At 52.5% G+C, this 25,530-nt stretch overlaps 1 protein-coding gene across 1 annotated transcript in view; it reads right to left on the bottom strand.

Moving 5' to 3' along the window:
* Nucleotides 1–5,107: 5,107 nt before the first annotated feature.
* The window catches only part of Lhx4 (LIM homeobox 4), a 38,414-nt gene continuing 17,991 nt past the window's right edge, over nucleotides 5,108–25,530 (bottom strand). The window contains exons 3-6 of the mRNA XM_055624656.1: nucleotides 12,649–12,851; nucleotides 8,116–8,270; nucleotides 7,598–7,769; nucleotides 5,108–5,502 (exon numbers count right to left, since the gene is read on the bottom strand). Of these exons, the coding sequence (XP_055480631.1) occupies nucleotides 5,108–5,502; nucleotides 7,598–7,769; nucleotides 8,116–8,270; nucleotides 12,649–12,851 (925 nt within the window). The remainder of the gene's footprint in view (nucleotides 5,503–7,597; nucleotides 7,770–8,115; nucleotides 8,271–12,648; nucleotides 12,852–25,530) is intronic.

Genomic DNA, 25,530 nt, shown 5'->3' with positions numbered 1-25,530 from the left:
GAAGGAAGGAAGGAAGGAAGGAAGGAAGGAAGGAAGGAAGGAAGGAATGGAGGAAGGGAGGAAGGAAGACCATGACTTCAGTGTCTTGGGTGGGGACTTTTGTTTTGAAATATTATTGTATTGTTTTTAATTATGTGTGTGTAGATACGTACACATGAGTGCTGGTACATACATAGTTCAGAAGAGGGTATCAGATACCCAGAAGCTGGAGTTAAACCTGTTTGCAATTCTCCAAGAGCAGCAAGCACTCTTAACTGCTGAGCCATCTCTCCAACCTCTCAGGTTTTGGGGTTTTATTGTTGTTGTGTTATTTTGCTTAATAAGAAGATCTATTGCTCTCTTCACAATAACGTGTCCCCTGCAGAGGGAAAAAAAAAATAGCTTATATGTAAATTTCCCTAGAGAACACTTGTCTAAGAGCTCTGATCACTCTGATGAGGGTCTCTTCCCTCCTGTCTTTTTTGACCCAAATATAGACATCTGCAGGTACTATATAAAGGAGAAAGTACAAGTGTGAAAGACTATAAAAACATAGGACAAACATTAGTTTGTAATTACTAATTATGTGGTCAATGGATGTTTCGTTTTGTTGTCTTCCGGTTTCTAAAATCTAGGGGCAGAGAATTGTGCCCCAAGAAATTGCTATTTGAAAACCCAAAGGGGACTGGGGCAGTGGCTCGGTGAGCTCCTAGGAGAGGGCCTGAGTTTGGCTCCCCACTGTCCTTTGCAAAGCTGGCTAGGGCAGGCTTGCAGACAGGAGGGTCACTGGGGCTTGCTGGCTGGCCAGCCTGGCATTTCATGATATTTCACAGCTGCAAGTGATTTTTGAATTCAGAGTTGTGGTTTTGGTTTCCTTGTGATGACAGGTTCCTGATTCAGCTCAGCTTGTTAGGCTGCCTATGTCGAGAGAGAGTCTCCGGAGGACCAAATAAAAAGCAAGACAGTCAGCTTCTAAAGAATTTCCATCTTTATTTTACAGTTTTACCGTACACGTCTTCATGCCAGCACACAGGAGGCATATACAAACAAATGCACCAGCTCTGCTCTCCAGAGTCACATGGCAACAAATAAGGGGGGGAGGGGCTTTTTTTTTTCTTTTTCTTTTTCCAGGAAATGCAACTTCATTTCTTTTTAACTGCACAAAAATCTATACCGTGAAGGAGAGGGGCAACAATCCAAACCTAGGAGATGTGGGGCTTTGAGGTGTTAAGTGTGAGCTCAGAGCAGCATCCTGCGGCCCTGGACCTGCTGGTTGGGCCAACACTATCCTCACGCCGGAAACTCCCTCGTCGTCCCTGCCTGTAGCTGGCGACAGGTGGGAGTGGAGGCGGCCTCGCCCTGTGCCTGTGCTCTGCCTCGCTAGGCGGGAGAACGCTCGGCGCCCCTCCCAAACCTGCAGCTGTCTCCTCACCAGAGCTAGCAGCATGAATCTGTGCTTTTAGTGTGGTCCTACCAAGCAGAGTGGGGATGGGATGGCTTTGCTGGGCTCTCTCTTTTTGGCTCCAGTCACTGTTAGAGCAGTTGGAGAAACTACTGTAAAAAAGGGGGGGGAAGGGGAGGGGAATGAAGGGAAGGGAGGACGCTTGACCAATCCAAGAAAGAGAGAGCCGGTGATGTGCTTTTATTTAGCTTTCAGCATGCCCAGAGCCCTTCAGCAGCAGGCAATAAAACAAGACTCATTTCCGCTTAATTGAATTTTTCTTCATCTCACCGTTTCCAATTTTTAAAGTGCACCGTTTAAAAAAAGAAAAAAATGAGCCTCCAGACCCTGCTGGCTGAGGAGGTGTGGTCGTCATTCCCGTGGTTAGAGCTGAAGTGTGGGTCCAGGGGTGCGGGTGGGGGCTGCGTGGGGGTTCGGGATGGGGGCTGTCGCACACCCGGCTGGGAACCTCAGCTGGGAGGTCACACGTGGGACTAGCTTTTCTGCCCCACAGATTTTTTTTTACATGTTCTTGCAAATTGATCTTAATAATAAAGAGCTAACAGCGCTCAATTATCTTCCTAGATTTTATGTCCTGTAACAGCACAAGACACCTTTCAGGCCACTGCCCAGTGCTTTCCCTGCGTCTTAATTTTGTTCTTTCCCTGTGGTTTCACTGTATTAATCTGCGGGAACAGTTTTCTCAACACCGTCACCCGTGTTCACCTTCCATGGTAACCATCAGAAGGGGCAAGGTGGGAGGGAAAGGGAGAGACAGGTGCCTCACAGAGCTCCACGGGTGGCTTCTGCCAGCTGACCAACAGCCCTCGGGTTTGATGTTTCCTGCATGGTCTTACTGTTTTCCCACAAATACAGACCTCCCTAGAGTCGCTCCATTTCCATCCTTGCTTATGCCAATTGCCGCTAGAAATAATGGGATTTTTTTTTTTAACTTAATTTTTAAGTTTGCTCCAGGCTTCAGCAGTCCACTGCACATAGTCTAACACAGGGGTCCACTGAGTGTTCTCTTAGAGCCGAAGCTGGGCCCAGATACTGCAAATGCCTCTGGAAGGGCATGCTTGGTGATCTGAAGTCAAGGAGGGGAAGGGCTACCGGAGGGTGCCCAGTACCCTAGTGTGGACTTCTCATAAGGAGGCATCTTAAGCCTACATCCGCAGCCACAGGCAAGGCAAAGAGCAGCCGTGGTGTGCAGTGGCCACTGGGACACCAGCCCGGCTGTAATTTGAACAGAACTTGTAGGGAGAGCCACTTAAATCTGAGCCCTAGAGTGGCTGTGCTTCTAACTGGAAACTAGGGTGTGCCGCCCTGGAGGGAGCCGGCTCTAAGCAGAAAGAACATACAGAAAGCTCTCGTGGTGGCCTCGTACCCAGGGATCTCCTGACAGTCCCTCCAGCTCAACGGCCCAGGAGAATCCCAAAAGGCTTCTGCTGACACCACTGCAACTCGCACTCACTTCCTCAAGATACTCATAGCGTTTGTACGAGTGAGGCTAGCCTCCTGACCTCCCACCACTGAGTTGAGAGTATGGTTAACTCATTTACAAAAGCAAAAACCAACCAACTTCAATCGGTCCTCAGTGGTGCTGCACAGAATGTTTAAAAACACAAACCCACGGGGGCAGGGCCGATAGCCACGCTGAGGCAGGGGCCTTCCTTGGGCAGCCTTTCACCTAGATTGCCTGGCCTGGCTTTGCTCCTGTGTCCTGGGAAGTCTGCTGAGAATGGAGTATTCAAGAAGGGGCTTGTCACATCACTGGCTGCCATTTCCTCCCCCTGGCATGTTACCTTGCATCTGTCTCTCCTTCGTCACCCAGCATTCACATTGTTGGGGAATTCCAATAGCACTGAATAATGAATATCTTCAGCCGCAGACAGGACTCTCAAGAGAGGTCTATGTTGGCACTCTTCAAACAAAAGCTAAGCCAGCTAGAGGCCACCAAAACACTACTACAGAACTGATCAGAGAATTGACTCTTTCTTCAATGAAGAAGGACTGAACCTAGCTTGAAAGAGACTTGCAGCCAAAGAGGAAATGTGTTTCTTACTTTCATCTCCCTACCATATACCTGAATCCTCAAAATGTGGCTGAGTAGCTGACAGGGGCCAAAAAAAGGCTGCTGGGCCTTCGGTCTTGTCACTTCATGTAAAAGAAAGGCAATGCTTGCTCATCTCTCCCTTCCCCTCAGGTCTTGCTTAAAAGAATGTGAGGCCAGAAGAAATAAACCAGTTTCCTAAGGGCTTGGGAAGAAATTCCAGCTGGCTAAACTCCCATTTGAACACGGAGCGCTTCCTGATGGCCAGAAGCGGGCCATACCACTGCTCACAGCTGTCTCCTGCAGAGGTGCAGCCGCTGTGACAGACTGAGGGCCAGGCTGGCCTCACCCCTGCTTCACCTTAGTAAAGTACTACCGCAAACCCTGCAGGCAGAGGAGCCCCACATTGGGGCTGGGGCTTTCTGGGTGCAGGACTGGAGCCTGGAGCAGGCACAAATCTGGCCAGCAACCCGGAGAGCCCAGTTATTCTTCCAAACCAAGAGAAGCCAAATAAATAAATTAAACAAACAAACAAACAAATAAATAAATAAATGCGTGGCTGGTCCCTGAAAGCAACAAAAACTGTCTTCTAACTGAATCAGCTAGTACCGAAGAGGAAGTTTTTGTTTAAAGGGAGAATAGCCTTGCAAGCTCATCAGGACCAACTCTCTCAGAGTACAGTGAATGCTCCCTATCTCATCCCACCCTGTCAGGAAGCCAGGGAAGACCAGCACCCACTGGGGCGGCGGCTGACCAGACCTCGGCCTGTCTGGAATTCGTCTACAAAGGTTCTCACTGATTGTCATTCTGGTTTCTGCATGGTGTGGCTCTGATCACTTGGTAGCCCTCAGCCTGTCTTGGGGAGGAAATGGTCTAAGCAAATGAAAAGGCACTGTGCACCAGAGGGCCTCTGCAGACCTGGGTGAAAAGCCAGCGTCAGCTGCAGTGGGAGCCATTTCTTGCCATCAGGACTTCAACAATATAGATGGGTTGTTTGTTTTTTGTTTTTTTTTTTTAAATCCCAGACTGACTCTGGGTCAGGTAGGGAAAGAGTCATTTTCACAGCAACAGACAGAACAGGACGGGGCTATATTTTTTTTCATATCAAACTGTGGCCATCAATGTTTTTACTAGCCTTTAATAACTTACTTTATTTTGAAAATTAGGGTGTAATCAAGGTGGTCCAGACACCATTTTATTTTTCTCAAGGGCCATGGTGCCTCTCCCTGGTTCTGGTGAGGGGAGTGATTTAGGAGGCAAAGTGTGAGCTGCACCAGCTGGAGCAGAGTTCCGAAAGGCCGAGTGGCCGGGCACGGGTCACCTCGTGCTGTCAAAGCACTGAGCAGCCAAAGCCTCTTAGCAGGGTGGGAGGAGAGAGAGCCAACAAGCCAGTGTCCCTAGAGCTCTAGGCTGCCCACCCCTGTGCTGTGGCTGAGATGAGGCTGCTCTCCTGTCACCTCCCAAGAAAGCAGTGTCCTAGTGTGGCCTCAGACTTCTGGGAACCAGCGGAGGGCTTCCATTGAAAATAATGGAGCTTCACATTGGCATACTTTTGATCCGTAAGAGGCAAGTCTCTTTTGATCCTTGAAGATGCTCTCTCAAGCCAGGAGGACGGGGGAGGTTGGGAGAAAAGTCTAAAAAGGAGGATGGTCCATTTCATCGAGCCAAGAGGCTGGGCTGGTTGGGAAGTCAGGGTAGCCTACACTGCTTCCTGTGGAGAGGTCAGAGGTGGGTCCCCCAGCCATGGCTCTCAGTGTCTGGCTGACTCCCTGCCCTCCATGAGCAATGATACCCAGATTATTGTCCACTGTGTATTCCAGCCCATTGAGCAAAGGAGCATGGGATGGCAAGGACGATATGGAAGATGGAGACTGGGGGATTCCATAGGGACTCCCATCCCTCAAGTCCTGATAGGATTGTCCTGTCCCATCCATGGAGAAGCTCCCATTCATTAACTGTCCGCCTGTAACGTCCCCCACGTTGCCATAAATCCTATTGGTGTGGCCAAGCTCTGAGAGAATTTGATCCTCTGTGGACAAAAGAAGGGAGATTTATTGTCAGCGGCCGGGATTCTGTGGCCCCTGCTTTTCACCACCAGCAATACAAACACCAGGAAGGATGCCCATGGCAGCAGCTGCCTTCCTGCCAAGCACAGGTCAGTAACCAACAGGTCAGCCTACTATCCAGAGACCAACCCAGACCAAAGGGAAAACAAGGAATGCCTGTACCTAAATCCCAGGGCCTCATGGGCTGGAAAGTGTGTGCTGGGCTTGTTGGTCCACAGTAGCTCTGAGATCCCCTGGGGACACTGAGGAGTGGGAGTGCCTGAGTTTGGTGGATTGTATCACAAGTGGAAACTGTGTTGGAAGGGTTTACTCTAAAACCAAGAAAAGTGCTTTGCTGGGCTAGTTGAGAAACGGGCCAGTAAGATAAAGATGGCCAGGAACCACTCTTCCATCTGTACATAAAACCCTGATCACCCAAAAATGGAGTTCAGCATCCAAGAACTCAGTTTCTTACTATGTTCAGTAACCTACTTACTGAGGATGAAGAATGACTTGATTAAGGCAAATGGACCTTCTTGTTTCTTGAAGAATTTCATTAAGGAGATCTAATGGAATTTGCTGAAAGAATTTCTCTCTCCAATAGGGGTGAGCAGGTTTAGTCTTAAGAATTACAAGATTGTGTGTTACCTACCGAGAGAGAACATGTTATACCTAGAGACCCACTCACATCCAAGAGAAATGAGCACAAGATTTGGTGCGTGTGTGTGTTCCAAGGATGGATTTGAGCATCTCAGGTGAGATTAGCCAGGTTTTCCAATCCTGCCAAGATGCCTGGGAATGACGCAAATCTCCTTGGCTCTCCTTGGGTCCTAAGCACTGTGGTCTAAGAGTTTGGGCTCAGCAGTCCCCTGGGTTGAGGTCAGAAATGTCATGGCTTTTGCTCATGGTAAGCAATGTGTTCCCGTGTCTTCCTTCTCTACTTTTACCTGGGCTTACACAGTGATTCCTACAAAAGGCCACTTGTGACTAGACTTCAGCACCCTGTCTCTCTGACCCCCACATTTCACTCAGGAACATAAAAAAGAGGGAGCATGTCATTCAAGGAGAGCAGGAAGGAAAAGATTAGATATCTCCACCATAAAATGCCTGAGCTTTAGCCCTTCACCTGGACCCTGCCTTCCCTACGATAGGCTCCTATGGGAACAACCATGCCATCCATTTATCTTCATATACACAGGTGTGCTTAGCTTTTCCCAAGCTGGCTGTGTCCACTAACGCCCATGACAACTCTGTGAGATGGGTAAGGATGTGACATTCCCCAGGTATAGACTGAGGCTCAGAAAAAAAAAAAAAAAAAAAAAAAAAAAAAGGATGACTTCGACAGCTACAGTTAGCAATCTTCTAAGCCTCAGTTCAGGACTCTTCCCTTCCCACCCCATGCCCCAAAAAAGATCTTCTGCATTTGAGGTCTCAGTGAAAGAACAGTCATGGCTATTTGCAAACAACCTGAGGATCCACTCATGCGGTAATTTGCAATTTTGCTGATGCACAGATTTGAGTTTAGCGCATGCCGCAAAGCTTGTGTGCGGAGGACAGGATGGAGTGAGTGGTGGGGGAGGGGTTTCGGAACCGCAGCCAGCTCCCCATCATGCACTCACATTATTGATTTCCCAGGAAAAGGCCTGTTGAGCATGTCCTCCTGCCACCAGGATTGGAGGACCGGCTTACTCTAGGGGACCGTGGGAGGAGCTCAGTGTCCCTGCAAAGGGGAGAAGTGCAGGAGGGCTGGGGCAAAGACTGAGACGCAGCTGTGTGTTCACAACTGTGTGGACTGGTGAGGGTACCTCTGGCAGCAGGAAAGTAGGCCTCTGGGCCAGGACAGGGCTAGGCTGGGTCCCAGGGACCCCAGCCTCCCTATCTCAGCAACAGTGTTCTCTTCCTCTCTGCTCCTCACCCCTTCTGGAAGGGCTACAAACACCCTTCCCACCCTTCACTGAAGGTCAAGGGAAACCCTGTGCCCAGGAGGGCATCATCAGAACGTTCCCCCCTGCTGGCAAGAATTACTGTCCCCCAGGGCCTCGCCCAGGGCCTCAGCCTCACCCGTCCAGCCCTGCTCACCTCGGAAGCTCAGCTCACTGTCACTAACCCCACAGTCCTCTGCCGAGCTCTCCTTCTCCTGCTTGCTGCCTCCGCGGCTCCTCTTGACACTCTTGTAGAACTGCCCCCAGCGATGCCGCCCCGCGTCCTTCTTCAGCCGTTTCTCCTTGGCCCTTCTGTTCTGAAACCAAACCTGCCACAAAGCACAGGCAACACGTTTAGGAGCTACCTAAAGACCCCAGGCCCCTCCCCTCAAGAATGACACTCAGGAGGCACCAAAAGGCCCTGGACCCTCAAGGCAGATGGACAGAAATGGACCAAAATTTTGGTGTACACCTGAACAAAGTGGAGGGTGCCCACTGTCTCCTCAGCCTGAGCCTCTCGTCCCAGGGTGGTGAGGCTTGAACTCAGCTCCCTACAGCTTGAGCGCCACCACTCCCCAGATAATGTCACTCATGTTCTCTAGCATCCCTCAGGTGGAGGACATAGACCTGCCCCAGGCTCGCATCACTCAGGGGCAAAGCAGTGCAGGCTCTCACCTGTACCACCCTCATGTCCAGGCCCGTCTCGGAGGAGAGTTGCTCCCTCACATGCCGGGCAGGCTTCGGGGAGTTCTTATAAGCGTTCTTTAGTGTCTCCAGCTGCTTCGCTGTGATGGTGGTCCGTGGCCGCTTCGCCCCAGTCTCCGAGTCATCTGCAAGGAAAACCACCTTCCTGGAATGAGCTGAGCTGAAGCCGCTGGGCCTCCTCTGTCTACCTTCCTTCCCCCACACAAGCTCAGGGGAAGAACAGGCAGAGTCTCGGAGAAGTGCTCCTCACGCAGACACACTGGCACTGGTGAGCAGCCTTCCCTGAGAGCCATCTTCCCTTCTCCCCTCAGCTCCATCCTCTCCCTCCGCGGTCAGTTTCGCCACACTGAGGCCTGTCACAAACAGAGCACGGGTAATTCCCCTCACTCCCCTGTCATGGGCTCTGTTTAGACACCCTCTCGGGCTGTCAGAGGAAACAGCCAAAATGTAGTCTGTCCTGAGCGGCCTCAGGCAGCCTGCACCGCCACCTCTCCAGAGCCTCCTGTTCTGGTGGCCCACCCTAGGCCTTGTTGCCTCTACCAGCCTACAACTCACAACTGGGGGGAGCCCGCGCCTCACTGGTCATCGGTATGTTCATAAACTGTGGCGTCAGACCCCCCACACACACACACCCCTGGAGTTATGCCATCAACTTAATGCTCAAAACCCACAGGTCCTATAGAATGAAGTACACACTGTTCTGTGAAACACCCTAGCTTTCACAGCCTCGATGAACACCTAGTTGAAAGGTAAAATGAGTTTCATGCTGTGGGTCACAGTCAAATTGTGTGTAAAGGGCCGGTTAAGGGCGTGTGGGGTGACACACTGGTCAGCGAAAGTCTTCAGTGGGCTTTGAGCAGTCAGCCTCAGGTTCTCGTGAATGCTCGGTTGTTACGTTTGGGTACAGAATGACATCCTGCCTGTTCAGTGATTCACAAACGAGGTGCATTGTGGGTCTCCCGCATAGACTCGGCTCTGCCCAGCATCCCTTGGGGAAAGCCAAGAGTGAAGTGGGCAAGAAATAAAGTGGCCCCAACTTCCGTCAGTCCTCACACCTGTCCTTGCCTCCCTTCCTCCCTTTCCCCTTCCTTTCCCTTTAAAAAGCCCTCCTGGAACAACAGTAGCGGCCAACAGTCATTAAGCACCTACTGTGTACGGGTTTGCTGTTAGCCTTACAGGCAGTCCCTGGCTCTAGGAGAGGCCGGGGGTCAACACAGAGAGCTGGTGAGCACTCTCAGGTCTGAAGCTGGGAGCAATGCCACCTCCCCATGTGGGTTCCGTGCTCTAGCAATTCAGCAGTTACCCAGAGGGAAGGGTGAAGGCCTCAGAGCCACTGTCATCTCAGCTGCTCTCAGCCAACTGGACCAACAAGGGGCAGGGGCCCTGAGCACATCGCTGCTTAGGAAAGGCCCGGGATGCTTCACTTTAAATGCTGTAGTGAGGCCTCAGCCCTTCCTGCCACATTGATAGAGCTCACAACATAACACGGAGGCAAATCTAAGTTATACAAACATGGGATGTGCTTTCAAAACATGTGGCTAGCCTTCACGCACAAAGTCCCAAGTAATGAAACGAGCCTATATGGTCCCAGCTCCTCTAGGGGCTGAGGCAGGAGAATCACTTGAGCCCAAGAGCTGAGGCCAGCCTGGACAACACAGCGAGAATTCCTCATTGAAAAGAAACAGTGTGTGTGCGTGCCTGTGTGTGTGTGTATGTGTGTGTGTGTGTGTGTGTGTGTATGTGTATGTGTGTGTGTGTGTGTGCCTGTGTGTGTGCGCGCACGTGCGTGTGTGTGTCAGAGTGTGTGGGGAGGCTTTGTTGTCAGGGTGTGTGGGCGCAGGGGAGGGGACCCAGTTCCTGAGAGTCACTTGATTTCAGAACAGGTTGGCTAAGTAGATTAGAGATCCCTTCCTCCCAGCCCATGGCGGTGCCCTGTCACCACTGTGGGTGGCTGGTTGGTGCAACACCATTGCTCAGGTGCTCAAGCCTTTCTTCATGTGATTATGGGAACTATTATGCTGTTATTTTAACATTCACTGTTATTATAATTTAAAATCTTTTTTATATCCTATAACAATGTCATCCAAGTATTCATTAAGTAGGTGGTGGTAGTGCTCGGGCTGAAAAATGTACCCAAAAATCAATAACTTTGGTGCGGAAGTTAAATGTGATAAAAACACTATGAGGAAGGCCAAGCAGGACCATGACACCCTGGGCTGTTAATTTAGGAGAGAGCGTTCAGCAAGGTACTGGAGATAATGCTGAGAAAATAAAAAGTAGCATTAAGGGGAAGCGCGCTTTGGTTATGGATTGGTGTGGCTGCAGAATATACCCCCGTAACACACACTTACACCATTAATTCCCATGGAAAATTAGCCTTTACATATGTTCATTTTGAATTATGCAGTGCCTCCTAAAACTTGGCCCTGGCAAAAAAAAAAAAAAAAAAAAAAAAAAAAAAAAATGCAGCATCGTTACATTGAAAATGCAAGTATCGAAGGAGGTGAGATGAATGAACAAAATAATTTCCACTAAAGGTGCAAATCGCTGTTATTAGACCCTTTGTTTAGCTCAAGGGAGGGAATTATGAGCCAGGAAGAAGGTTTAGAGAAACAAGAAGGAAGGAAAACTAAAAAAAAACGGCCAAACGCAGTACAGCAGACAAATGTCCCCTGCCGTGTCAAGGATCCGTGCGCAGGCGGGAGGGCCCTCCCCTCTCTGACAAGCACACGGGCCTCCTGCTGCCTTTAGCACACCTCAGTTTCTCTCTGCCAGGACTTGCTCTCATTTAGTATTATTCCCTTTTACAAGCATTGTTCTCGTTAGCTGCTGTGGCAAGGCTGAGACTCAGCCAGTGACACAGCTGGCCAGAGAAGCTCCAAATCTGTAAACTGCCCTGCCCCCACCCCCCAGCCTTGGATGCGAAGACCTGTGCTTCCCACTGTCCTACAAGCCGGCTGCAGGAGGACAAACTCCTTCCATACGGTGGCAAGCTGTACAAGGGAATTCTTGCCTCTCCTGTGTCACGCCTGCCAGTCTACCTCCTTTCTGGAACCACCCACAGCACCAGGAGATTCTGGGCTGAGAACGCTCAAGGTCAACGTGAAGTCTTTGACAAGAAGATCCGGTAAAAGCCATCAGAGTTCTAAATTGTGTTGGTGTTCCTGAGCGTGTCTGTGTTGACACCCTTTTGTGACATCCTGCTGAACGCCAAAGGAACAGCATGCAGTGTTAAGGGACTAGAGCAATGGTTCTTAGCCTGTTGGCCGGGACCCCTTGGGGTTGAATGACCCTTTCACAGGGGTCACCTAAGGCCATCAGAAAACACAGATAATTAGTTTATGATTCATAACTGTAGCAAAATTACAGTTATGAAGTAGCAACAAAAAATAATGTTATGGTTGGGGTCACCATTAGGAAGGCTGAGAACCACTGCTCCAGAATGAATGAGTGTATCAAGGCAGAGGTTTGAATGGGGTCTACCGAGATCCCATTTTAGATTCCCTAGATTGAGCACTCAGAGAGGCAGAAGCAGGCGGATCTCTGTGAGTTCGAGGCCAGCTTGGTCTACAGCGCGAGTTCCAGGACAGCCAGGGCTACACAGAGAAACCCTGTCTGAGGATGGGGGTGGGGAGAATCCTAGATTGGGTTTGGTCAATTCTGGACTCAGATGCAGGACTTGATACCCTCACCCTACTGGCAGAGCTGTGACTCAGAAACCAAGAGCGGGATGTGCTTCAGGAAAGTGAGAGTCAGAACTGGCCTTCCTGGGGGTCGTACAGGGAATGCACAGGTCTGAGCCCTATTCAGACAGAAAGCCTCTGAGGCTGTGACGAGGAGGGCAAGCACAGCAGCTTCTCAGGCTGCCCAGCTGAGGCCAGGTTCCCAGGGGTAGCTGGGAGATATTGAGGGCTGCACTGAGCTGTGAGTTTCCACTGCAGTGTGGACTGTGGTCCTCAAGGTGAGGTCGAAGCAATCATACTGCTGAGTCTCCCTAAACATGGCTCCTCCCAGTCACTGCTCTGACTGACTGATTAACACACTCTCGCCAGCTTCAGGCCTTCAGGCACCCAAGAACCGGCACCCCTGAGCCCACAGTCTGAGAGACAGGAGACAACTGAAGACAGGCCAACCCCGCAAGCCCCGTGGCTCTGGCTGATTCGCATCCTGTGAGGCGTGAGATGATGAAGAAAGTGTATACCCCAATTACCCAACCCCACCTGCCACCCCTGTCAACCAAGGTCCCAGCCACCCCTCAGCTCCCCAGGCATGCTCCAGGCAAGCCAGGCAAGGAGAGTGCCGAGTTCACTACCTCACAAGGGCCAATAACCACAGCTTTGTCAGTGCTCCACCAAGCCAGCAAGATCTGAGGGGTCGGGGTGCTCAGAGCTGACTCTCACTGTGGAACTCTGGCTACAATCCTCAGACGAGGCCGGGCCTTGAGCGCTGGGCACTCAGGGGGGACCCAGAGAGATGGGCACCTCAGCCTGTGAAGCTGCTTACCGTTCTGCTTGGCGGTCTCGTAGTCCTCCTTGCACACTAGCCGCCCGTCCTCCATCAGGTAGAACTCATCGCCCGTGGCCAGCTGCCGGCTGCAGATGATGCAGGCAAAACAGTGCAGGTGGTAGACGAAGTCCTGGGCCTTGCGGACCACCTGGGTCGGGGGGATCCCCTGCTGGCAGGCTGTGCATTTTGTGCCAAAGCGCCTGTCAGGGCAGCAGCAGAGGAAGTGAAACCCAGGGGGTCGGGGTTGGGGCCTCAACCATTTATCGGCCCTCTCCTGCCCCACCACTCCAGGGCCCACAGACCGCCAAAGCTCACAGGACCTCCTACTAGCGCCCTTGCTTTGTGTCCCGGGTGCTAACACAGCAAACGAAGGGGTCGGATCAGGGTCCTCACTTCCCTTCCCAGGGCTGACGGGCCAGGGACCCAAGGGGACCCCCCCCCACTGCACGGAGGCAGCGGTAGGGAGCAGGAGGTTACCCTTCCACCTGCCGCTCTCCTCATCTTTGTGATGCTCCCTAAAAGACCAGCCCAGGAAGGGCCCATGGGCACTGCGGACCACTCAGTCTAGCACACACAGCCTTCAGCAAGGTTTCCCATGGGGGAGCCCCGTGTGAGTAGCTGGGGGGCAGCGCGTGGCTGTGTCCGCGGGCACACGGGGGAAAACACTGTCCGAAGAGTGGGGCTCTCCTGTACACACACGCAGGCACGCACGCATGCACGCACACAGTTCTGAGCACACAGAAAAGCCCAACCCTTCCCACACATCCCTGGGATGTCATGGTCTCAGGCAGGACCAGGAAGCCGTGCTGTCAAACCCTTACTATTCTCCAGTAAGGAAGCTGCAGACCTCACTTAGGAAGAGCCTCCTTCCAAAGCCTGCTCTACCCCTTTCTGGACTGGCAGGAAGGCAGGAGGACACCGCTGCTGCCACCCTTTACCAGGGCTAGCAAGGGAGAAGAAATTGATACATTGGCAGCATCGTCCAATGGAATCCCTGAAGCCCATCTACCTGCCCGAGACATGGACACACACACAGAGTCCTAGCAGTGACCACGGAAGCCAGAGAGAAATACTAGAGTCAAGGCAGCCTAGGGGGTGGTTGGCCACAGGTAATTCTTTCCCGGGTCTGGAAGGGAAGTGGGAGGGAGGCAGGAGGGGCTGCGAAGCTGGGGCAGAGTTTAAAACAGCAATCAACCTAATTATTCATGACACTTCACACAGCAGAACTTTATCTTCTTCAGGATGAGAGACTTTGCCTAATGGATCTGGGGAAGGTTTGATTTTAATGGTCCTTTTAACTAATGCTTATAGGCAGCCTGATTTCCCCTGAAAGGACAGTACATATTTCATCCACATTAATACCAAATAAATTAATTATGGTCATGGCTATCATGATGAATCCCAGATTAATGCAGAATGATGGGTCTCTTATGCAGCAGTGATACCTGCTGAGGGGGCTGCACGGGCCTGCAACAGGCCTGTCCAAATGGCTGTAGCTTCCACCCCACCCCCTCTGGGGACATGGCATCCTGGAGACAAGCTGGGATCTCCACATCAGGGGTAGTTCCCCAGCAGCCGTGGTGTGGTAGGGAGGCTGCTCTCCTGAGGCTACTCGAGAAAAGGATTGGGTCTGAGAGACTGAGATGTCCCTCCAGAGAAAGCTTGCCTCTCAGAGCAGGAGTCTGGGGCCCTACGAGGCTCCCCAAATTGGTTAAAATCCTGCCTCAAAGGGACCTGGGCTTTTGTCAGATTCTTCATAGGGCTGTAGAACCTGGAAGAGCAGTTTCTATTTGCTGAATAACGTAATTAGAGGATGGTCCCAGAAGGCGTAACGTGAGTGTGGACAGCGTAGCGCCAGGTCTGCACCCGCCCCAACTGCCCAGAGCATGGGTGATGCGCAGGCTTCCTCCACAGGCAGGGAAGCTGCAGCTGCTCCTGGTTTAAACAGAAAGGCAGGACAGCTCTGTCCTCTGCGTGCATGTGCCTGTGTGTCTCTGTGTGCATGGGAGTGGGACAGGGCAACAGACAGAACCTGTATCCTGTATCCCCAGCACTCCAAAGTGTCCTCGACAGTTCTTCACTTTCCCCAGCCACCCCCATCCACACCTCACCAATGAACAACACCTCACCTGTGCTCACTACAAACCCTTCCGGGAGGCTCCGGAAGGGAGGGTTCGTCCACGCCTGCTGCTGAAGACGCTGGGGCAGCATCTCCAGGAAGATCTCCCTAATGCCAATCCTACCCAGGAGGAGAAAGCTGAGGAGACACCGGAGCAGAGCCTGACGCTGCAGCAGCCTGTCCCACACAAAAGCCGCTTCTCCCGGCCTCCAGAAAGCCGATGGGCTTTCAGTAGCCAGAAAACCCAAGTGACACCAGAGCCACGGAGACGGGAAAGATGATGGGGGGGGGGGATAAATTTAATCTCATCCCGACAGTGATTCATGCTCGACGGTGCAAGAGCACAAGGAAAATGAAAAATAAATGGACTTGCCCACCAGCATTTTTCAGCCACTGAGGCGGCTTTTCTGATTGTGGGATTTATACCAGTGGGGAGTAGAAGCTGCCCCTCGCTACCTTCTTCTCCTGAACCATGGCCAACAGGATCCTTGCCTAGGGCCCCTTTGTGCACTACCTTGGCCCTGGAGCTCCCCTGGCCTGCTCCAGCTCCAGGGAACATTCCTGTCACAGCCAGGGGTCCTCAATTAGTGGGGTGGGGCAGGCTGTAGGTGGCGAAGACAGTGGTCTCCAGTGTCCAATATCAGACCAGGCATGGTCACAGATGAAGGGGCTGTGGCAGGCAACACAACTGTCACGTGACCAGCAGTGATGCAACACGCTGCCGTGTCAAAAATTCCTGGGCCCAAAGCAAGCTAAAACTCTGAGTGTGGCCGCTACCCAGACAGCCAGTGGTCTCAACAATAGTCTGACCAGGTGTGAAGGCCTCTGGGGTGAGGGTGGAGGTGGGCACCAGCTAGGTAACATGGCTTCCGGGGATTTCCTAGGCGGCACCCACCTCAGTGCTGTTGACAAGTATCTACTGAGTGTAGGCACTGCCCACTCCGCCAACACTGCGTGGTGTGGCCTCGCTCTCTAGAAGGCCATTCCTGCAGGCTGTGCCTGATGAGGCCTCATGGGACAGCAGCTAGAGCTCACCCAAGATGAGCACAGAAATGCATGGAAGGGGTTGGGGGCTGTGGCTTGCCTAACTCTCCCAAGACACTGGGCTTAAACAGTGTCACAAAGAGGTAAATGGATGCGAGGAAGGACTGACTCACCTCCCCCCAGCCCCTCCTCTTATCCTCACCCGGCATGTAACAGGGAAGAGACAAGACCTGCAGAGTGAGTGAGTGAGTGAGTGAGTGAGTGAGTGAGTGAGTGAGTGAGTGAGTGAGGAATGAACTCCCAAAAGGTGTACCTGAGTAGAAGGGGAGAGCAGAACAGCGCCCATCAAAAAGCTTTTCCACTGAGGACACGACACGGTGTCCCGTGTGGAAGTTTACTAAAACATGAAACTTCATCCACCGTCATTGTCATCAGCTCCTCTCACAGATGTCTCCGGAGTGTCCCGGCTGAAAAGTGGGCACTGTACTGTCTTGTGATAGATGAGAAACTGAGACAGAGAGAGGTGACGTGCTGCTCCGGCTCACACCGACAGCAAAGGACAGAATGAAGATTTGAACCCAACACTTCTAAAGCAACGCAGGTTGCTCACAGCCGGCATCAAAGGCAACAGACACAGATGTGTTGCCCAGGACGGGTTAATCTTGCTTGTCTACTTGATTGATTGACTGATACCTGGGAGATTATTCCAGCCCGATCTGACTGTGTCTGTGAGGGTGTTTCCAGAGACTAACTAGATGGGGGAAGGTCCGCCCTGGCAGAGGTTCTAATGTGGGACCCCCCATAGGTCCTGGATGGAATAAAAAGAGGAAGGACAGCATGAGGATGATTGCTCCATCTCTCCCCCACTCCCTGATCAATACAAGGCAAGCAGCTCCTCCATGCCTTCTCCACCATAAAGAGACGGGAACCCCTGACACGAGGAGCCCATGCAAATCTTTCCTCTCTCGAATTGCTTCTCTCTGGGATTCATCACAGCAGCAGGAAGCTAAACACAGCGCCCCTGACTAAAATCAAGCTTGAATACCTCATGTTCCTCATGTCCTGAGCTGCTAATGCATCCCAGTCCCATAAGGCAAGGGTCGTTGTGGTAGCCCTCACCCGTCACACAGCTAGGGGCTAAGGAAGCTCCAAAGACAGAGCCATCTTTCCTCAAGGCTGCCTCTGACCCCAGGAAGGGCCCCGGCCTTCTGTCCTTGTCCCGCCCATCTGCTCTAGTGCCTGGCCTGTCTCTGTCCAGCCCTCTGATCTCGACAAGTCTGCCCTGGGACACCTACCGGTGCAAAAATACATTCCCAGTGTCTGGATCTCGTGGACAGACAACAGTGGGAAGGCCCTGCAGGCACAGGACTGCTAGAACCAGGGCCTCAAAAGTCCTACCCTTCAGACGTCCCACACTTGGGTGGTTTTAGGTGCTGTCCTGTGATGAGAGTCACACAATTGTTCTCTGGCCACTGAGACACCAGTAAGAGCCTCCATTCTCCCAGCTCCTGCGGTGTACCCTACACGCAGATCCTGTGCCTACAGGAGCCACCGTTCCTCACAAGGGCGCTCACTGTCACCTCACGCCCACCCCTGCACCCCGTGGTGATGGCAGCCTCTAGTGACTTCATTACACCTCACTCCTGTCCTGCCCGTTTTGGTACTTGATCTCTTCCTGAAGGTCATAGCCTTTACCCTCCCTCAGCAGGACCTTGTCCCCAGTCATCCCGCCGTGGGAGGACAGCCCCCTCCTGCCCCCACCCCCAGTCCACCAGGGCTCTCTGCTTCACTCTCCCTGCCTCTGCCTCTCACATCCCAGCCCTGTGGCCTCAGTATCCTCTCTGCCCAACAAAGATTCCACGTCCATCTGACTAATCCTTCCCTCACACCCCCTGGCTGTCCTCGGTCCTCTCTACCTTCACCACCCCGTCCCCCCCCCCCCCCCCCCTGCAAGCACAGGTGTCTGAACAGAAAAGCATACCACCTCCTTGCTTAGACTTCCTCTAAATAATAATACACCCCCCCCAAGAGGACTCCAGAAATCAACATAGGCTCGGTTCCTGACTTTCCAAAGAGTAGCCCCTAGACAAAGATCCACCATGTGTTAACCCAAACCACTCTCCCACCCAAGGCAGCAGGACACTTCCGGCCCTGGCTTCCTACAGCTGGCCTGAGCTACTACTGTTCACAGCCCACTCTTCCCTTCCACACAGCCTGATTAGAGTCCCCAAGAGCTGTGCCCTCTGCCTTCCATATCATCCTACCTGCTTCCTTGGTCCTTCCCATCAGCACACAGGACATATGGCGCAATTTCTGATACTTGGGCCCCACATTGCTCATGTACAGCTCATTTCTCTATTTCCCCTTAGAGCAAACCCCGTGCCCCACCTCAGCTTCTACACAACTCTCCACGTCCTCTAGCCAGCTCCTCAGAAGAGCTCTAGAATTGATGACTCCAGTGCCCCTGGGCCAGGCCTCTCTTGAACCCAGCCAGTCAGTGCCTTGCCAGGCAATCAAGCCTGTACTTGGTCATGTGCGGCTTCGGACTGCTAACTCCAGAGGTCACCCTATCCTATCCCTAGAGATGTGTCCCTTTCCCAGAGCAGGTGCTGGGTTCCAAGAACATATAATCAGCTCACTCCCAGAGCATCCCGCAAGGGCCTATTACAGAGGAGAGGTGCCCTCCTCAGAGCTGAGGGCCATGGTGAGGGGCCTGGGTTCTAGAGCCCTTCCTCGGGGCTCCTACCCCACGCTTGGCCCCTGGGAGGTAGGCGGCGGGCACCAAGCCAGGCCCCAGTTCAACCACCCGCATGCGGGAGCTGCCACGACGCGCCCTCCCAAGGAAACAAAATACTGCCTAACTTGATTTTATGCTTTAATTGCTTGGCGGTGATTTACTGCTGGCTGTATATTTTGTTGCCGGCTGACACGTCCCTACATGTATCTCTTTTATCTATCACCACCCTTGACAGGCGGGTTGCTGATATTTACTGTTACTGTATGTACCAATATTTCCAGCATATATCACCGCCCACTCTAGGGCCACGGCCACGTCATGGGCGCAAAAAGCTCTGCCCGGGTATGGCCAGCCTGCTCCACACACAAGAGAGGGCTGCATCCGGAGCCCATGCCAGCCGCTGGGACGGGAGCACGGCCCCTGCTAACAGCAGGCGGGCCCACAGTCATGTTCCCACGGTGCCGGAGTTGCCCCTCGGTGATCTCATTTTTTAATGTGTATGTATAACGTATGTGCAGTCTCTTTATGTGTGTGCATGTCTGTGACAGGGGCTCAGGTCATGCAGGTGCAGAAGCCCGTGTGTGGAGGTCAGAGGGCAGTCTTGAATGTCAGTCCTTGCCCTCCACCTTGTGTGAGGTGGGGACTCTATTTTGGTGGCTAGCTGGCCAGCGATGGCCAACCTCCCATCTTACCACAGAAGCACCGGGTTACCGATACGCGCTGCTGCATCTGTCTTCACAGGGGTCCTGGGGATTGGAACTCAGGTCCCCATGCTTGCATACCATGTTCTTTACCTACCGAGCCATCTCCTCAACCCGTGACCTGCCTTGTATTTCGGTTGTTGTTGTTGTTAAGTCTTTCTGGGACAGGGTCTCACTATGTAGCCCTGGCTAGCCTGGAACTCAATATGTAGACCAGGCTGGCTTTGAACTCACAGAGATCCACCTGCCTCTGCCTCCCAAGTGCTGGGATTAAAGGCAAGTGCTACAATTATTTGGGCTATTGATATAATATTTAAAATTTTATAAAGAACATGCAACATCGTCATTCTGAGACGAGTGTTACTTGAGAAGAATATAATCTAATCTAACCCCCTCACTTAATATGCACAAAAACTGGAGCCCAGGTCGTGATTTGTCCAAGATCACTCAGCCCAGCCAGTGAGGAGTTTGGAATGCCTGATAATTAACCTCCATTGTCAACTTGATCGGATTTAGAATCCTGAAAGTAGACTTCTGGGCATCCCTAGGAGGGTGTTTTAAGAAAGGTTTGATTGAGCAGGGAGGCCTCGTGCTGAAGGCCACGCCCTTCCATCAGCAGGAGTTCTGGGCTGAATAAAATGGAGAAGGTGAGTTGAGCACCAGCCTTCACACCTCCCTGCTTCCTGACACCTGGACACAGTGTAAACCTGTGGCCTCGTGCGCCTGCCACCAGGACTGTCCTGCCATGATGGACTCTTAAACCGGGAGCCAAAAGAAATCTCTCTTCCTCAGGTTGCTTTTACCCGGGATTTCACCACAGCGATGAGAATGTTAAGGAATACAGAGGCTGCATGTCTGCTCTTCCCCCCCCCCCACCCCGCTAGAGTTGTAACGGGGCGGGGCACGGGAGACCTGCACCCCTAAACCTCCAGAAGGCCCTCCCCTTTCCCTTGCACCTCCTCCAGCCTGCATATCCCTTCCTGCCAAGCCCTTCTCTGGCCACCTCACTCCAATTGCCTCGTCAAACTTCCAAGCTCAGCAGTCCTGATCCCACACTTTGGCTCCTCTTCATCTCCTTCTGAATGTCTAGCCAAGGTCACACCAGTGTTGTCAGAGCCAGGGTCTGGCCTGTGGGGTGCTGCCCTGCACCCCCACTACACCCACAGTCCTGTGATGCACCAAGCATGTAATATGCACCAAAATACTTCATTTGAATAACCTCCTTAAAGCGGTCAACAGCCCTTGTAGGTAGTTATTATTCCCATTTCATCAACGGCAAGAGACTTCGAATAGTTGGCTGTTTGGTCCACAATCACCCTTCATCCCCACTCATCTTCCTCAGGCCCCCTTTATCTGGGCACAAGCAGTCTTACACTCTCATCCTGCTTCCTGCAGCTACAGATTGGTGAGCTCTTGAGTCCAGCGCACACTGCACTTGGAGGCAGAGTGGGACCCAGTCTCTCAGGGTTGTGTTCTGGCTTCTTTCTTTCCTTCTTTCTTTCCTTCCTTCCTTCCTTCCTTCCTTCCTTCCTTCCTTCCTTCCTTCTTTCTTTCTTCCCTTCCTTCCTTCCTTCCTTCCTCCTTCCTTCCTTCCTTCCTTCCTTCCTTCCTTCCTCTGTCTCTCTCTCTCTCTCTCTCCCTCTGCTCACTGCTAACACTGGAACAGAGTCCAACCCTCCTTTGCTTCTCCCTCTCAAAGCAGGATTCTAGGGACACGGAAAATTCTCCAGGGAACAGAGTCACAAGTCAGATGCTGAGTCTGATAACCCAGGTGTGACCTTGGCTAGAGACTGAGCGGGAGATGAACGGGCACCAGACTGTGGGAGAAAGAATGCCCAGTTTGGAAGTTTCAGGAGGTGGTCGGAGTTAGCTGATCAGAGAGGGACCCAGCAGGAGGGATGGGTTGAGGAAGATGCCAGAGGGAAGGTGGTCACCTGAAAGCACCTGAAGTGCAGACTTGTGTTTCGGGGACCTATGGGCCAGGGTGGCAGGAATGACAAGGAGGCTTGGAGGTGGACCGCTGTGACTTGCCACCCAGACGGACAGGGATGAGGGTGAGAGAGAGAGTAAAAACACTTGTCTGTGCTGCGACTGGCCTTAAGGCTGCCCACAGCTGCCACTCCCCTGCCGCCCAGATCCACTGTGCTTGGGGACCTTGTTTCTTCAGCCCAGTGCCAGCCGCCCCTGAGGCTGATTTGCAACTGTTTGGTTCCAAAGAGTCCCCCATGGCAGGAGATCCTGAACTGTGATCTCCACAGATGTCAGGAGGCTGGGCTCCAGAGGGTGGGCACAGGGCACAGCTGAACTCAAGGGCTCTGGGTGGTCAGACAGATAATCCTGGCCTCATCACCACCTGATATATGGCTGCGGGTCCCCGGGGAGAGCTGCCGGGCTAAGTAATTGCTTCTGTCTTGATTACTGGCTGTCACAAATGACTGTGGCTTGGTCCCTCCAGTGTGTTCAAGTCTTACAAATGTCCACGCACACAGGCACTATCTGGACCATCTGATCGTTACCTTAAAAGGTGTAATTTGTTTAGCAAGGGAATTAGGCTATAAACTATTCAGAAATTATGGAAAGCCACATGTCAAAGAGACCTGCCTGCAGGTTCCTCAGTCCTGTGTGTGTGTGTGTGTGTGTGTGTGTGTGTTTCTGTGTGTGTCTGTATTGTGTGCATCTGTGTCTTTGTGTGTGTCTGTGACCCTGTGTGTCTGAGTCTGTTTGTGTATCCATCTGTCTGTCCGTCTCCCAGAAGGTATATAATTTTCAGAAATACAAATGTGACTGAGCAAAAAAGCCTGGCCCCAGACTTCATCCACAGCCACTGACCAGCTCCAGAATGGTATCAGCCCGGAGCGACAGGCTCCCATCCTACTCCCACATCAAAATCACACAGTTGTTCCAGTGACCTGAGCTACCACGGCTACAAACCTCTGCCACAAACCTCTGCCCAGAGCCCTGTCTGGCCACAGGCTTTTTACAGCCTCAGCACTCCAGCCTCTGACCCTAGACCAAGCCCTCTCTCTTCCTTTCCTACCACGGCATGGGCACACCATCACTGCCCTGATGAGAAAAGCTCTCGGTAACCAACTAGCGCTTGCTCCATCTTCCTCAACCCTAACAGGGACTCAGAAAGAGCTGACATCCTTATTCCCACTTTAGAGATGGCAAAACAAGGCCTCACGAAGCCTGATGTCCTAAGTTCACAGCGATGGCGGATTAAGGTCCAACTCCTACCCCCTTTTATGAGGTCCACCCAAGGAGAGGCCGACCTTGTTTCTTAAAGATGAGGCTATATTCCATGGGCTTCCACCCTCAAATCAGATAAAGAATGGTGAGGCTCTGGTCACTGAGGGACTAGGGGGAGGACACCAGCAAGAAGACCTGTGCACAGCCAGCAAAAGGAGCCCGTGGCAGCCAAACAGCCAGCCTGCTGCAACACAGCGTCCTGGACTGCAGGGATAAATCACCCAGCCCCAAGGACGCTTCCTACCTGCCCTTGGCTGACAGCCACCTGGAGATTGACTGGATGGGGGAGGGGCCGGCGAGGCAGGAAGAATGCTCACCCTCACAGCTCTCTGGAGCTGTGTCCTGTACCACTACAGAGACCCTGAGCTACCTAGCAGGGTGAAGGCCTTGGGCTCAGAGAGATGCTTCCCCCTTCCCCCCAAAAAAGCACTACCTTTCAGATAAGAGCCTCTTAGGACCATAGCACCCTAGAAAGCCTGAGGCTTTCTCTCACAGCCCCTGACAGGCTGGTGTGGGTACAGACCCCTGGTGGCCCAGGGCAGTGGACATTCCCTACACCCTGGAATGACCTTGAGGCCTTCCCTTTGCCCAAACGCTGTCGAAACCTCACTGTCCTCCACCCCACAGCCATGCCTGCTCTGGCATCCAAGTGTCTTGGTTTCTCTCCCAGACCACACCAATCAACAGGACCAGTTTCTCTGTGACTTAGCCCCTGACACAGTGCTAACACCTTCTCACTAGCCACGCTGCCCTACCTGGACATGAGCCACTGGACGTGAGCCACTCTAGACAGCTACAAGCCATCTCTAGCAGACGCTCTCAGAGTAGAAGGAAGCAGAGCAGGAGAGGCATGAGCAGCCCCAGCCCTGGAGGAGGGGCCTCTAACAGCCATGCCCTCCACATCCAGGCCAGGCACCCAGAGATAGTCCTAAGACCCCTAATGTCATGTGGACATGGTTACCCCTACCCGTTTTTTTCCCATTCTAGAGTTCTGGGAGCGCTCTTGAGAGGCAGAGGAAGAATGGGGAGGGACCTGCTTCTTTGCTGACAAGCAGCAAGTGAAAGACAAGACACCAAGCCCCATCTGCATTCACCTGCTTCTACAACTCTATTTTGCAAAAGAATCCTCAGCACCATGGATCTTCTTAAGAACGTGACATCAGAATTCTCACTTTTCCTAAAGAAAGCAGCCAAGCCCGGAGATGCTAAGGAATCTGTCTAATGGTATCAGCACAGGAGCCCAGGTCCCCAAGCAGGAACCCACCCTGGGTGCATTGTGTTTCCCTTAGGGAAAGCTCAGGGTGTTCCCTGTCACCTTGATGATGATGGTGGGCTCAGAAGTCCTGCTCCCAAACCCCTACTCTCCTCGGACCCTGTTACAAAAAGACTCATTCGACAGATGGTCTGACCAGCCTAACACACGCTGTGCAGCAGGCTTTTGGATGCCTTCTGCATGGAGGGTAGCTCTCCTAGTCCCCAACTGGGCTCAGTAAATCACAGCCCCATTTCTATGTATCAGTTCGGTACCTCTCCCCATGGGCTTGGAGATTTTATCTTCTTTGGAGAAGAGAAGCTAACGACCCAGAATGCAAAAACAACAAGAGAAAAACCAACCCGTGTTATTGAGCAGGTCAGAAAGAACACTCTCCCAGCAAGTAATGCTTCCTTTGGGTACACAACATCGCCCCCTGCTGCCTGTGTCCAGTATTACCACAGCTCCCTGGTGGAAGGAGCGCCAAACCCTCATGGAGGGGGGGGCCTCTCTCAGTTCCCACTCTTTGCTGCTGAGGTAGCGCACACTTCCGAGGGCACCCACTCTTCACAACACATTCTTGATCTGAAAACCGCACACAAAACACAAGCGAAGATTGACACACCGGCTGTGCAAAACAATAAAGCAGTTGCCCTGCCCCATGTTATGGACACAAAAGATTATTTCAGGACCTTAAAACTACAGTGCGGGTCAGCAGAGCAGAGGAGCCCTGTCGCTGCCTCAGGGCTGTGCAGCAGCTGCCAGAAAAGACCCCAGTCTTCTCCCTCTGTTTCTCTGAAGAGCACAGAGAAAGAATCCTCTCTGGCTCTGCCCATTGTCTTCCAGGTCGGGCAAGTACTGGGGTCCCTGCCGCTGCTCTTGCCAGGTTCCCAAAGGTGTGACTTCTCTGTAGCCAAGTGTGATGACAGGGAGTGTTCCTGCTACACACACACACACACACACACACACACACACACACACAGTTTCTTCCAGCAGTTACAGGTGCCAGGTGATATTTAATGAACCATTATAAGAAGCAGGTTGTCCCTAAGCCCCAAATAGGCAGCACATCCTAAAGCACCAAGGGATGGGAAGTAAAGCTCTGACTGGCCAGCCTGCTTCTCTCCCCTCCCCCCTTTCTTCTCCCCGAATCCTTACCTAAGACGGGACCCACTGCATCAGTTCGCACCCAAGAAGCCTCAGCCCCAGAGAACTGGGTGAGGCTCATAAATCAAGTCTCCTCGCTGGACACTCGGAAGGGGCCGATCTTCCCCTCTGGTTAATGGCCTTGGCTTGAAGTTCCCTGCACGCAGCACCCCTGGCAAGAGCTGAAGGCCTGTTTCAGCACTGAACCTGTGGCCAGCTCCCTCCCCGCCAACCCGGACCCGGCTCCTCGGCTCCGCTGCGCAGTCTTGCAGAACAAAGGGAACAATTACGGCTGCATTTCCCCTGGCACAACGCAAAACCACAGAAGACACTGGTCACCAATCCTTGTAAACCCGTTGTGGAATTTAGTACTTGTTTCTCAAACCCAGCGACAGTCTCCTGGCAAGGGCTGGGTGTTACTGTGGAGGAAAGCGCAGGTTCCCACAGCCAGCAAGGAAGATGAGACAGGCTCAAGAGGAACAGGCCCGCCGAGTCAGCTGAGAGAAGAGGAGGGGAGAGGGCGAAGCCTCCCCAGGGCTCCCACTATCTCTGAGCTTCCATGAAAGGGTGGGTTGCCCTCCTTCCTGGAGGAGAAAGCACCCTGAAATATGCACTGAGGTGGGAAGGGGGGATGGGGGCAACAAGAAAGCAGTGCCTGAGGACTGAAAGAAAGTCTGGGTGAGAAGCCTCC

Source organism: Psammomys obesus, unplaced genomic scaffold (genome assembly GCF_907164565.1).
Source record: "Psammomys obesus unplaced genomic scaffold, mPsaObe1.curated_primary_1811, whole genome shotgun sequence".
NCBI lineage: Eukaryota > Metazoa > Chordata > Mammalia > Rodentia > Muridae > Psammomys > Psammomys obesus.
Note: the sequence above shows the minus strand (reverse complement) of the source record. Positions and strands in the feature narration are given on the sequence as shown.